Raw genomic sequence first — 14427 nt, 5'->3', positions numbered from 1 at the left:
CGGCTGGACCCATTTTGCTGAAATTTGCTATAATGATACTTTGAGTCCTGAAAAAAAACATAGGATACATTTTGTCCCGGAAAAATGTACGGTTACTGCACAATATACTTTTATGATTTGCGCGTAAACTATTCAATCTATTTTGATGGAATTTGGTATGGAGTATTCATTCATTTATTGCGTTAATATTAAGTGTTCACTAATACAGGTAAGTTTAGGTGCCGGCAGGGCGACAAGCCCTTACGGAATCTTATTATAGACTAAGTAACTAAAGACTAAAGGGGCACCTGACACGTATATGTCAATGATGCACACACACAATATATACCTAATGCATATAATGCATGCATGCATATGTGCATAACTGCATATACTGCACGTTACATTACTCCCCCCAAAAAATTTTTTTTTTTTCAATAAACTATTATACAGGCTGTAACAAAAATAAGTGATAATACTTTAGGGTGTGTACGTATTCCTTGTAGAGAGTTCACTGTGAAAGTAGCAGCGCTGAAAGACAAAATTTTTTTTTCACTTTTGTATGGGCAAGGACCCGAGCGTCACGAGTTTCCCCATACAAAAGTGAAAAAAAATTTTGGTCTTTCAGCGCTGCTACTTTCACAGTGAACTTTCTACTAGGAACACGTACACACCCTAAAGTATTATCACTTATTTTTGTTACACCCTGTATAATAAATAAACTATTAAATAATTTTGCCAATACGAACGTTTCGTAAACTTGGAAACGTGTTTAAACGAAGTTGTACAGTTTTAATAATTAATAAATCAGTTGATTGTACTCGAAAATATAATTCAAAACTGAGCAACAGTATCTGTGGTAATTAGATATTTTGGTACTGGTAATATTAAATGTAAGATGGCGATTTGCTTTGGTTGTTTGTTTGTTTTTCGTGTTTCGATTTGCAATACGAAAAAGTCCTTTTTCTTAATAAAGTTTATTATATTGATATGAAAAACGGTGAATTATTGTCGTGGGAAAGGTGACAGGGTGCAATAATGAGTAGGTAGTTGCTTTTCTTCTACGGGAAAGTAAAAACAACAATCTTATATATCAACAGACAGACGGACAAACTTTCGCATTTATAATAATATAATATATATATATATATATATATATATATATATATATATATATATATATATATATATATATATATATTATATATATATATATATATATATATATATATATATATATATATATATATATATATATATATATATATATATATATATAATATATAACATAAGTACATAATTATAATAAGTATGGATGGCTAAAAGTATGGACTTGACGTACTCATAAAATCCTTAAGTATATTTCAATAATAATAAATAAGTAAGTAATAAAATTGAAATTAAATAAATATTAATGGGGGGCTCCTATAGAAAACACAATTTACAAACTGTAGTATGGGAAACAATATTTTTCAACTTTGACTTTATAACGCTACGGATTCCTTCATGCGCGAGTCCAACTCGCACTTGGCCGATTATTTACTTTTAAATAAATTAGGTAGGTACATACCTGTAGTTAGGTAGGATGGATATCAGAATACCTGAATTTATATAGTTAAGTAGTCTCATATTTTGCTGTTTGGTCATGGTCACCACATTAGAAAGAGACACACTACCACCGGGGGCCCTCTCACTCGGCCGTTTTTTGCGCCACAGTGCACAGTCTAGTTATAAGTATCATGTCTCTGATACGGTCATGGAAATAGGTGTTGCCAGTTATTTAATATAAAAAGAGTTTTTAATTTCTTGTTCCTGAGGGGGGATATTAGATTATCATATATTATATTGGATCCGAGATCATTGAGTCAATGATATTGGATAATGTAATATAGACATGATTCATTTCTTCCTTGATCATAGATTTTTGACATTTGCTGAGAGATTGGATCCAATACGGTCATAGAAATAGGTATTGCCAGTTATTTAATATAAAAAAGAGTTTTTGATTTCTTGTTCCTTATTATGTTTCAAATAATGTAATGTAATTATTTTTCTAATTATATACTTGGATAATCTTGCTGAAATAACAAAAAAACAAGCCATATTAAAAATGACGATGTCTTTTGACAAATCGAATAGGCATGATGACTATTTTTTTTTCTTATCGGTAATTGAAAGACATTTAAAAAATAGGAACATCGTTGAAAGAATGACTCTGATAGCTTAAAAATTCACCATGATATGACAATTCAAATATCTCATAAAAAAGACCTGCCCGAAACGCTCCATACAAAGTGCTACGAAAGTATGACGTCAGTCTTTCGTAGTTTGTACGCATCGGGAGACAACTTTGTTCGACAGGTATATTAAATATTGCGTTTATGAAAGTGGTTTCATAAAAAAGTTGCTTTTAATTGCATAAGTTATCGAATTGTAGGTATACAAATATTAAGAAATTTAATTGAAAAAAAAATCGACTTGAATATCCAACTTTGAAGGCGCATAACAAAAAAAAATACAAATGCTATCAAGCTGAAATTTTGGGAACACTAATTTTTTACCGTGATTTCTTTATTTTATTAACAAAATTCGCTAATCTTTGACCTTGTCATCATCCCTATTCTCTGAGATCTAGTAACCCTGACGTCAATACCTGTCAGTGTTAGCGCTCTCCATTGGCTATTGAAACCACATATGACGTAAAATAGGAACAATGAAATATTATCATATTTAATTGATCCTATTTTACGTCATATGTGGTTATTACATTATCTGCGTTACATACATTATCATGTAATACGCAGATATGATCAAATGATCATATATATTGGATTCTATATATGATCATAGAAATGATCCAATATAAATGATAATGTAATACCCCCCTTAAGAACGGAAAGCTAGCAATTAACATTATCACTACCATAAACCATTATTTTAATTTTAGTCTCGAAATATGTATTCATTTATTCCTAGAATTCAAGAGAAGGTTCATATTAGGAGGGAGGTGATACGAAGTTCACCGGGTCATCTGGTGAAGTCATAAATTATTAAAAATGCACGTTTTGCATAGCCGCAATGGCTAATGCTTACACGTCCATCTTGAACGACGTTTAGATCACAACCACAGAGTACTTTATTATACAATGTGTCCCATTATGTGTCCCGACACCGGTGTCCGAACCTTTAATGTATCTAAACTATCTGACTAGAGCATTGAAGTAAAGAATTTATTTAAGATGAAAATCTCCTATATTTTTTTAAAATAAAAAAGAACCACTTTAATGTGCTAGATTTTTCACAAAAAGCCATTAATTAAAAATAAACATTTTTTTTTCTTAAACTTTGGTTTTTTTATGTTTAATTCCACGAAATTTATAACTAATTGCCTGTGTAAGCGTAGTCCATAAGTTTAGCTATCAAATGAGACCTTTTTTATCTTCATAGGATATTTACATGAGAAGTACTGGTCAGATTAGTGTGAAAGCCTGGGAAAAACTAAAATGGCTGCCATTTTACAACTGTGAGAGAGAGAAAAAATTTGAGAGCCAATTTGTCGATAAAATATGCCATAGATCATAACATTAAAGGATCGGACACCGGTGTCGGGACACATTGTATTATATAGGAAATCACAACTGAACACGGCCATCATGTAGAGGCGTTGCGACTTTGACGTTGTTCGTGGCGGCCGAAAAGGAAGATCTTCCGACCGAGCGAGATAGCATGCTCGGTCAGGCCCATAGACTTAATATATACTGTCATAGTCAGGCCGAAGCCCACTGACGTCGTTTCAGACGTTGTATATAATATCTTGCCGTTCTCCGAAACTTCGGTAGCGCGATGCAGGAATGTTAGGCGAATTGTGGGTACCGCCACATCACTCCCCTCCGAAGACCTGTGGTATTCTTCGATGCGCTTGTGTTGTCAGGTGTGGGCCGAAGCTACGCGTGCAATGACCAGGAGAGGGACCCCGTGCTCTGCTTGTTGACCGGTCGTTGTAGCCTATGGCTGCCCCGTTCAAGCCAGACACGGGTTCGACCGGCGCAGACCTCCAACGCGGCTTATGGTCGAGGCGACCCGGTTATGCTTGATGTCAGCTGACGTGGTCGGAGGGGCGGGGAGTGTTGATGATGATTGATGTCCAGAAGGATGCGTGTTCTTGTCGGTGGTCACCAACCAATTTGACGTTGTTCGTGGCGGTCGAAAAGGAAGATCTTCCGACCGAGCGAGATAGCATGCTCGGTCAGGCCGAAGCCCACTGACGTCATTTCAGACGTCGTATATATCTTGCCGTTCTCCGAAACTTCGATAGCGCGATGCAGGAATGTTAGGCGAATTGTTGGTACCGCCACACGACCATTGCATAGCCATCGCTGCATGCGCCATTCGATCAGCCAGCGCTGGCCCATCTTGTAGAGCCGCTATAAGAAGTTTTTATTAGTAAGGGGGTATATATAGAAGTGTAGCTATGTAGATGTCAGACAAGAGAAAAACATTAGATATATTTTTTATAATTATTTTATTTATAAGTATACTAGATTTTGTACATAATAAACATTTCATTAAAACAAAATGATTAAAATTAGGGAAACAATAAATAAGGTAAATGGAATTATGGTTCATTCCATTATACAATATTCAAGCTTTATTGATCATTTTCAAAGTCAGCTGGGTTCTTCCTCGAGAGACGATGATGTTCCCTTTCAACACCTTCATACACCAAGTAGGCGACAATGAAGGCTGTAACAAAATAAATTTGTTTAATTTTTTGAAGCAATCATGTAGCGAACTGATGACACAATTATTTATTTGTATATTCAGTTCGATTTAATTGATTGCAGTCTGTTGGCCTGCAGGACTGGGTTACCTTAAATATAATATTTTTAATTTTGTGATAATATTGTGGTAACATAATGTTATTTCGATAACATTTTAAACTTTCGCGTTGCATTATAATTAAAACTTTTTAATCGGGACTTAACGCGACTTATTCAAGTAGTAATGCTACTACGAATACATACTTTTTCTCGACGTTTCGGCCGTGTTGTAACGGCCGTGGTCACGAGGGGACTGCAGGAGCGCGACGTCTTCGTTTGCACCGGGCGGTCTGTTCTACGACTACCCTCGAATTGTCCAATATTTGTGTTCCAATACACTGAAAGTCAGTAGGTTCACTGCGACACACAACACTAACTGTATCCGGGTTTGCACTTATAGACACAGGTGACACACTTTGCACTTATTAATCATTGAATTCCAGGCGGACGACAATTTAAATCCGTCCTCACGATTGAAATTCTTGTACTTTTTAATTTCAATGGCTTCACGTATTACTCTCGTGTGGTAATGACGATCCGTAGAGAGGATTTTAGGGTCGTGTAGCTCCATCCAGTGATTAGTCCCCATATCAAGCAGATGTTCTGCTACCGCGGATTTATTTGTCTGGCGATTTTTCACTGCGGCTATGTGTTCTTTCACTCTTTCGCCAATAGTCCGTTTCGTTTGGCCAATGTACGAACTACCACAGCTACAATCTATTTTATAAACCCCAGGAGTTTGGAAAGGTAAGGAATCCTTTGGTGACCGAAGTACTTGTGATATTTTACGTAACGGAGTATACACTGTCTTAATGGAGTATTTCCTCAGCTCTGTTCCAATTTTGTCCGTTACGCCTTTGACTTTTCTTTGTCTACTGAAGATTTTGATAAATGTGATCGTATAACGTTCCATCAAGCGTCGCGAACATACGAGTTATGTAGAGTGAGCCACGACCGCAAATTTAATAATTTGTGTACCCACCAACGTCGTGATGAGCCTCGGATACCCACTAGTGATGGGACTCTAAACTCTATGTCGGACATTGAACGTGTGGTGATCAATTTGTCAGATAAAGTGCTGGAGGACCCTACAAAAAGTATATTGGCCAAAGGAATGAATTATGCATTGACACCTCAGCGAATTCCTTACGAGGAAATAGTGTGTAGCGTGGAGCAGGCTATTTCACGTAATAAAGTTCCAACCGCGGATACAGAAGTTATAAGGCAGGATATAGCGATGATATTACGTAAGTCGAAGCTGCCAAAGAGTAACATAACTAAGGAAGAGCGGCTAGCACTTAAACAGTTAAGAAATAACAAAGACATCTTAGTGCTAAGGGCTGATAAAGGAAACGCTACTGTAGTTATGAGTACCGAAGAATATGTGCAGAAAATAAGGAGTTTGCTGTCTGACACAAATGTATACAAGCCAGTGTCATATAATCCAACGGCCAGAGTTACTCGGCGCATTCGAACTTTGATCCACGAATACAAAGATGTCTTCACGGAGGACGAGTACAATTTTCTATACAAACCCAAACCTGTGCAACCCCCTAAGTTATATGGTCTGCCTAAAATTCACAAAAGGAACATTCCTCTGAGGCCCATTGTGAGTCAGATTGACTCTCCGACATACAACTTGGCTAAACATATTGCTGGAGTGCTGCCACCATTAGTTGGGAAAACACCGTCTTTCGTGAAGGATTCGGTCCATTTCAGGGACATAGTGAAGAGTATGAGGTTGGAACCCGGAGATACCATGGTGAGTTTCGACATTGAGTCACTTTTTACTAACGTTCCACTCAAAGATTGCATCGAGGTGATTAAAAACAAGCTGTGTGATCATGAGTTGCCTAAGGAATATATTGTTCTCATTGAACACTGTTTGGACGGTAATTACCTTCTCTTCAGAGATCAGTACTACCTCCAGATCGATGGCGTTGCAATGGGTAGCCCCCTGGCACCGATAATTGCAAATATCTGGATGGAGCACTTTGAAGACCTTTAGCTACTGGACCATGTACTGTGAAGCTTTGGAAGAGGTACGTTGATGATGTTTTTTGCATTATTAATGGGGGTCAACAGAAAATAGAACAGTATGTTAATTACCTTAACTCAATCCATCCAAAAATAAAATTCACCTACGAGATGGAGAAAAACAGATGCCTCGCATTTTTGGATTTGGAGATCAAAGTGAAGGAGGATGGTACATTGTCCCACACTGTGTACAGAAAACCTACACACACTGACATATATCTACACGCATCTTCTCACTATCATCCTCGGCATCTTCAATCTGTTATATCATCACTAACAAACAGAGCTCATAACCTTTGTGACCCTGAACATTTACCCAAGGAGCTAACACATGTTCAGGAGGTACTTAGACGGAACGGATATAAGGTGTCGAGGGGATTGAGAAGGTGGAAGGAGAAAACGAGGTATCCGGAGGTGAGCCGTCAAGCAGCATTTTTACCATACGTCAAAGGCGTAACGGACAAAATTGGAACAGAGCTGAGGAAATACTCCATTAAGGCTGTGTATACTCCGTTACGTAAAATATCACAAGTACTTCGGTCACCAAAGGATTCCTTACCTTTCCAAACTCCTGGGGTTTATAAAATAGATTGTAGCTGTGGTAGTTCGTACATTGGCCAAACAAAACGGACTATTGGCGAAAGAGTGAAAGAACACATAGCCGCAGTGAAAAATCGCCAGACAAATAAATCCGCGGTAGCAGAACATCTGCTTGATATGGGGACTAATCACTGGATGGAGCTACACGACCCTAAAATCCTCTCTAGGGATCATCATTACCACACGAGAGTAATACGTGAAGCCATTGAAATTAAAAAGTACAAGAATTTCAATCGTGAGGACGGATTTAAATTGTCCCCCGCCTGGAATTCAGTGATTAATAAGTGCAAGCCGCGTGTGTCACCTGTGTCTATAAGTGCAAACCCGGATACAGTTAGTGTTGTGTGTCGCAGTGAACCTACTGACTTTCAGTGTATTGGAACACAATTATTGGACAATTCGAGGGTAGTCATAGAACAGACCGCCCGGTGCAAACGAAGACGTCGCGCTCCTGCAGTCCCCTCGTGACCACGGCCATTGCAACACGGCCGAAACGTCGAGAAAAAGTATGTATTCGTAGTAGCATTACTACTTGAATAAGTGGCGTTAAGTCCCGATTAAAAAGTTTTAATAATGTTATTTCATATTAGATTTTATCCATCCTGACTTTTTTTTACAATAAACTGAGTATTAAGGCATTGACATTGGATAATATTGTATTTAGTGAACAATCTGAGTCTCTTAAAAAAATTCAAGTCAACCAGACACAACGCTATTCAATTTTTATCGCGGTCGCCAGTGACCTCTTGGGGCTTGAGGCATTAACATAGATGTAGAAAACTAACATAACTATAATAACTAGATATTTATCACTATTTTACAATGTTTGATGCCCTGAAGGGCGTGTGTGGTCCCAGTATGGTAGCCAGCAGATCCGACTTTTCTGTTTTCTTCAGGTATGATGCTTCACCCTTTGTCTTAAGATGTTGTGGCATTGGCTTGGTGGAGAGGGGTGGAGTTTTAAGGATGTTACGTTATGAAGATATCATTCTGTGTCGAATCTACTAGCTGCCAGCTAGTGGGCTTGCAGAAATGAAGATTAAAACTAACAATACCAAATTGTATCGAAGCCTGCACCTCTTGCTCTAGCAAGACACGAAATACAATGTTGTTTTACTTACGTGGGGCTACCCTGAACACATTTTCGCGGAAACGTCGAAAGATATTAGGGATACCATGAGATATGGCACCAGCGTACGCACGTTGCTCATGATGAGACAACTTATAAGTAATAAGTCCCCTTATTTTAGCTAATTCACCAAAGTGCTTTCCCATTTTGAGATTTTTAGTCTCACTTCTTTAGCACAAAAGTATTTAGTAAATTACGTAAGTTTAAAAAAAACCTTGGCAAAGAAGTCAGTTTTAAGGAAAAATGAAATTGATTAATGTCAGTCACTGTCAATGTCACTGCTTCTACTTCTTTTTTTTCTTATTATGGCGCTTGACTTTTTATGGACATTGGACAGTGTCAATAATTTTCATCATCGTTTTACTAGGCTAAATGACTAGTATATTGGACAGAGCATAAAACACAATATTTATTAAGGTTGCTTTAAAAACTGCCTGTTTTTTAAATAATAGAACGCCTGATTTTTAAGAAAAACAGGTGGTTTTTAAAGCAACCTTAATAAATATAGTGTTTTTGTGCTCTGTCCAATGACTAGTACTGTCCAATCACTAGTCATGATCACCATATTGTCTGGTTACACAGGTTGGTCCTGGAGGCTGGAGCTAGTGACAGATTTTCATGACCAAGCAGTGGCGGATTCACCAATAGGCTAAGTAGGCTGGAGCCTAGGGCGGCAAATTTAGAGAGGCGGCAAATTTAGAGAGGCGGCAAATTTAGCCCCATTTTTTTTTATCTTACAGAAATAAAAAATCCCACCAAAAATATTTCTTGTAAAATACTGCCGAGACGACCACATATTAGGTTTACAGTTTACCCTGTGAAAAAGATAATATGTGATCCATAAATTTATAATGCATAGTCCAACAAAGAGTGCGAGAAAGAAGAAAATCCTTTATGGAATTATAACAAGATGAAAAGAGAGAGGTAGTGTGATGTGAACTGTGACCACTTTTATTTCACAGGTCGTCAAAACTCGGCACCCGTTTTTATGCCCTTTCGGTATTTGCAATTTATTATTTAAATCGTTTTTTATTTTCAATAAATACTATTATATATAACAATACTTGTTCTGTGAGGGATTGCAGTGTAAATCTATACTTATAATTAGTGTCCGACCGAAACTTATTTTTCAGCCGAAACCGAAACTGAAACTTGGTAAAACATTCAAAATTACGATTATTTACTGAAAAATATTGATTTTTAACATAAATTACAATTTTTAAACTAAGGAAAAAGTACCACATTTAATTTTTTACTTTTTGCGACATTTCTTACCATAAATATAAAATTATTCTTAGGCTCGAATAACTTTTTGTACTATATTCCGTTTTTTTATACGATTACAAGTAGATGCGTTTCGTCTCATTCACAGCAAATCCGATTTTTATCTTCTGAACGCTCAATATTCGAGTTTTAACTTCATAAAACACATGTCCTGTCGGTGTAGTGTATGACAGATCAAAAAACATAGGCGAAAAAATTGTTAAGTTGACAGTTTTCACCAATGATATTCTATGTTACTAAGTATTTTAGAAACTCATTGGTTTTCACAGATATGCGTTTGGTTAGCTTATTTATCGTTTCTTGCTATTTGTTACTAAAACAACGTGACAAGGCTCAAAAATGATAAAAATGTTTAAAAATCATCAATCAAACGTATAACGTAAACTTAGATTCATTAATCGCGATTAAATGAAGAATGTAAAATCTATTTGAAACAAAACGAGATTCACGTCGCCATATAAACGCGTTCATTGTTCAATGAGAACGTAGTTTAATAAAACGTTTAAGTGTGATTGGTGAAATTCCCCTTAATGTATTATAACGAAGGATTACCCTAAGAAACAAGAGCAGAAGTTATTTGAAGTTATTTTATTTAGGTGTGATTCACCTAAGAAATAGAACGCGCTTAGTGTACACTAAATAGGTTCTACACGTATAAACGCGTTTATAGCATCAAATTGCATTTCACTAACATAAAGTTCACAACAAATCCGAGTTTTATCTTCAGAACGTCCAATGTTGCACTCTCTATCTCTAGCTATAACGGTTCTTGAGATACAGCCTGGAGACAGACAGACAGACAGACAGACAAAGAAGTCTTAGTATATAGAAGTCGTAGTAAGTAATAGGGTCTCGTTTTTACCCTTTGGGTACGGAACCCTAAAAACGGTGACTTGATAAGTAATGGAATTGAAGAAACTCCTCGAAATTTACAACGACAACCAAAGGAGATACAGTGGTGGGAATGTGTGGTGGCCGGTGGGCCAAAGCCCATAAAGAAATTACATTGTGGGTAAGTAAGTAAACAACTTCAAGCTTTATTTTGTTCTGGTTTAATTGTAGATTATGAATAAGAGGTAAGTTAAAGAGGGATAGATGCCTACATTAAATCTCGTCTTCTGAAGTATATCCTCTATCTCCGTCACATGTTCCTTTCCCCTGTCCTGTGGCCCACATCCCCTCTTCGAAGAAAAGATTTTTCAAAACGATAAGTACCGTATCTGAGGTTCAAGTTTCCTGGGTCTTTGATGTAAATTAAAAATTTCGTGTGTTTAAATATAGATAAAAAAAAGTAGATGGGTATTCAATTTTCTAAATCTCGATTTTAATAACATACATTCACGCGGACGAAGTTGCGGGCAACAGCTAGTCATAGGAATAATCCTGAAAAATATACATTTCACAGGTAATTAATCTTCATGTCCCAATTGCTACGATGTGTTTATTTTTGCTAATATTCTCTCTTTAGTTCTCTATTTCAAACCTTAACATCCTTAACCCTACCAATATTCTACCAATATCACACATTAGAAACCCAGTTAACACAATTTTAGGAAAATAATACAAAAACACAACATCACCACAGTATAGCAATATGACAGTGACATCACTCTTTCCCATTCGCGGCAAAACTCCTTATTGACAACGTAGTCAAACTTTGGGGAGCGGAAAATGCCTTTTTAAAAACTATTAAAATTTATTAATTGTTTAAACTTAATGTTAATTACAACTATGACACGTCTGAGCAGAGTTAGATGCTACCAACGAATGCCCAAAGACCTCCTAGCTTCCTCTAACGATCCCTGGTAATGGATACCTATGGGATCCTTAAAGTGCTTACGTTTAATTACTACATACATACACTAAGTTATAATTCTAAATTGTGGGTGGCCAGAGCCCAACATGACTCCTCCCCCCTTAAGTTCGAAACCATCAGACGAATTTTCTGAGTTCTGAGGGTTTCGGTTTTTAACTAAGAATAACTTATTTCTAAATTTATATAACGCTAGGGATACACAAAAACACAAAATTATAACATACAATATAAGGGTTGCAACACTGACACTATTGACTTTTATTATTTGCACTTCATCACTATCACTGAACTTTTGCGATTTAATTATCGTTGACAGGTGTTTCAGGTCATCCAGGTTAACTCCCTTTATGTCCAACGGCAGGTTCTCAAAATTTTCATTCTTTGGTTTTGGAAAATGAAGCTGTGGCATCATCTGATAATTTATTTCTCTTAAGGCGTGTTGCTCGCTGCGCAGATGAATCTTCCCAATAATAATTTCACATCCGGTTTCTATTCTTATAATATAAGTACCAATTACAGGCGTCTTGTTTATTTCATTTCCACACCTTTCAGAAATTACGATCTTATTTCTGGAATACATAATATATCGGGATGAGGGAAGTTTCTGCAACTTTAAGTCTTCTATTTGTACAGCCCTTGGTATACAAAGAGACGTGTCTTTGCTGTACTCCATCATCTGCTCCGCACACGTTGTAGAGACATAGGGAACTATTTCCTTTTCGGTGCACAGGTACTGATCATTCTCCGAGATTTGCTGGCAAGATGATATTAGTGATATGTACTTTGAACTTTTCACCATAATGAAGGGGTATTCAGGAATAATTATATATGTTTTATTTTTTTGCTCATCATACATCGGTAAAGAAAAAAATTTATAAAAATCGTAAGTATCATTACTAATGAGCGGAACCTCCAATATAAACGTGATCTGGTTTCCCTTAATAAAAGCTTTAACAGTAATAGTTCTTTCTATTTTAACTAAATTATTCATAGATACAGGATAAATTATGTACTTTTTCAACTTGTGACAATATTTCAAATAATTCTGTGGAATTAATTATACATTGATGTAATACATCAACCTTACTTAGTGCTAGAGCGGTTTCTATTTCATTAATAGTAACATATAAAATGCGAAAACTGTTAATAAAAGTAGTATACATACCTAAAACGTAAGTAGAATAAATGGAATTATTTTCTTTAGTATTTATTTCTTTTAACATTCTTTCGATCCTCTTTAGACGCTCATTAAAAATTAAAGAATTATTATACAGTACCTCAGTGCTATTAATATGATGATCAATAATTTTGGTAATGAAAGTGATTTTATTTTATATAGAACTTTGTTTTTTATACAAATTTTCAATAAGACTGTCATAACGAAGTGCATCTTCATGATCTAAATTGCCAGTAATTGATTTAATGACGGATCCAAGGGGATTCAAAAGTCCGCGTTTGGGTTTTTGTAAAGGGAAAATTTGCTTAATCTTATTTATTGTCGAATCATGAATATATTCTACTTGATCCTTCATATTGCTAAATTCATTAGGATATGGCTTACTTGTATTTATTAACATACTGAATTCATTACGAGGGCTGCTATTTATGTATCCGGAACTGGCCACTTACAAGAACAATATTTAAAAAATAATTACAACATTTGAAAATAGAACTCTTTGGTTGAAGAATACATTTTGTTTCATGTGACTGTCAATTATTTTTCCATTGTGGCGTCATTTTGAAAATTGCGTGTCTTCATTTGCCATGGATTTAACGCGTGAACATTTTCGTGCAATGATTTACTACGATTTTCGGCGTGGGCTAAATCAACAACAGTGCTTTATTCAACTCACCGCAACTTTTGGAGATGAAGCACCATCAAAAACCACTGTTTATCACTGGTACAGTGAGTTTAATCGTGGGCGGTCTATGCTCACGGATGAAAATAAAGAAGGTCGCCCAAAAACAGCTGTTGTCCCACAAAATATAGATGCTGTGCGGGAACTAATAATGCGTGATCGTCATGTTACATATCGCGAGATAGAGGCGTCCTTAGGCATAAGTATGACGAGCATACATAAGATATTACACGAACATTTGGCTGTAAAAAAAATATGTTCGCGTTGGATTCCGCACAACTTGACAATCGATCAAAAACGGACTCGTGTCGATTGGTGCAAAAAAATGATAAAAAAATACAACCGTGGTACGTCAAAAGCCGTTTATAATATCTACACAGGTGATGAATCTTGGATCTATGCATATGACCCCGAAACTAAACAACAGTCAACGGTGTGGGTGTTCCAAGATGAGCCGAAACCAACAAAAGTTACTCGTGCAAAAAGTACTTTGAAGCAAATGGTCGCCTGTTTTTTTGGAATTAATGGACATGTGGCTACAGTGCCATTAGAGAATCGTAAAACGGTTAATTCTGAATGGTATACGACCATTTGTTTACCAGAAGTCTTTGAAGAAATAAGAAAGGACAACCGACAACGCAGAATCATATTACATCACGACAATGCTAGCTGTCACACCTCAGCTGAAACAACTCAGTTTTTGGAGGGTCAAAAGATCGAATTGACTGGTCATCCGCCGTACAGCCCTGATTCGGCACCTAACGATTTCTTTTTATTTCCATACGCGAAGAACAAATTACGTGGTCAACGTTTTTCGAGCCGCGAAGAGGCTGTTGATGCGTTCAAAATGCACGTTTTGGAGATACCTCAATCAGAATGGAAAAAGTGCTATGAAAATTGGTT

The 14427-nt window shown here is 36.4% G+C and overlaps 2 protein-coding genes across 2 annotated transcripts; both read right to left on the bottom strand.

The window, feature by feature from the left end:
* Positions 1 to 2500: 2500 nt before the first annotated feature.
* Positions 2501 to 13244, bottom strand: LOC121728771. The gene is made up of 3 exons (XM_042117040.1): positions 11611 to 13244; positions 10594 to 10596; positions 2501 to 2511 (listed from the first exon to the last, which is right to left on the bottom strand). The coding sequence occupies exon 1, from the start codon at positions 12654 to 12656 to the stop codon at positions 11712 to 11714; it is 945 nt and encodes a 314-aa protein (XP_041972974.1). The 5' UTR covers positions 12657 to 13244; the 3' UTR covers positions 2501 to 2511; positions 10594 to 10596; positions 11611 to 11711.
* LOC121728773 (cytochrome b-c1 complex subunit 8-like) lies at positions 4588 to 8803 on the bottom strand. Its single transcript, XM_042117041.1, has 2 exons — positions 8558 to 8803; positions 4588 to 4722 (listed from the first exon to the last, which is right to left on the bottom strand). The coding sequence occupies exons 1-2, from the start codon at positions 8709 to 8711 to the stop codon at positions 4628 to 4630; spliced, it is 249 nt and encodes an 82-aa protein (XP_041972975.1). The 5' UTR covers positions 8712 to 8803; the 3' UTR covers positions 4588 to 4627.
* Positions 13245 to 14427: the final 1183 nt, after the last annotated feature.

Source organism: Aricia agestis, chromosome 7 (genome assembly GCF_905147365.1).
Source record: "Aricia agestis chromosome 7, ilAriAges1.1, whole genome shotgun sequence".
In the NCBI taxonomy this organism is placed as follows: domain Eukaryota; kingdom Metazoa; phylum Arthropoda; class Insecta; order Lepidoptera; family Lycaenidae; genus Aricia; species Aricia agestis.
This window is presented reverse-complemented; position numbering and strand designations above follow the sequence as displayed.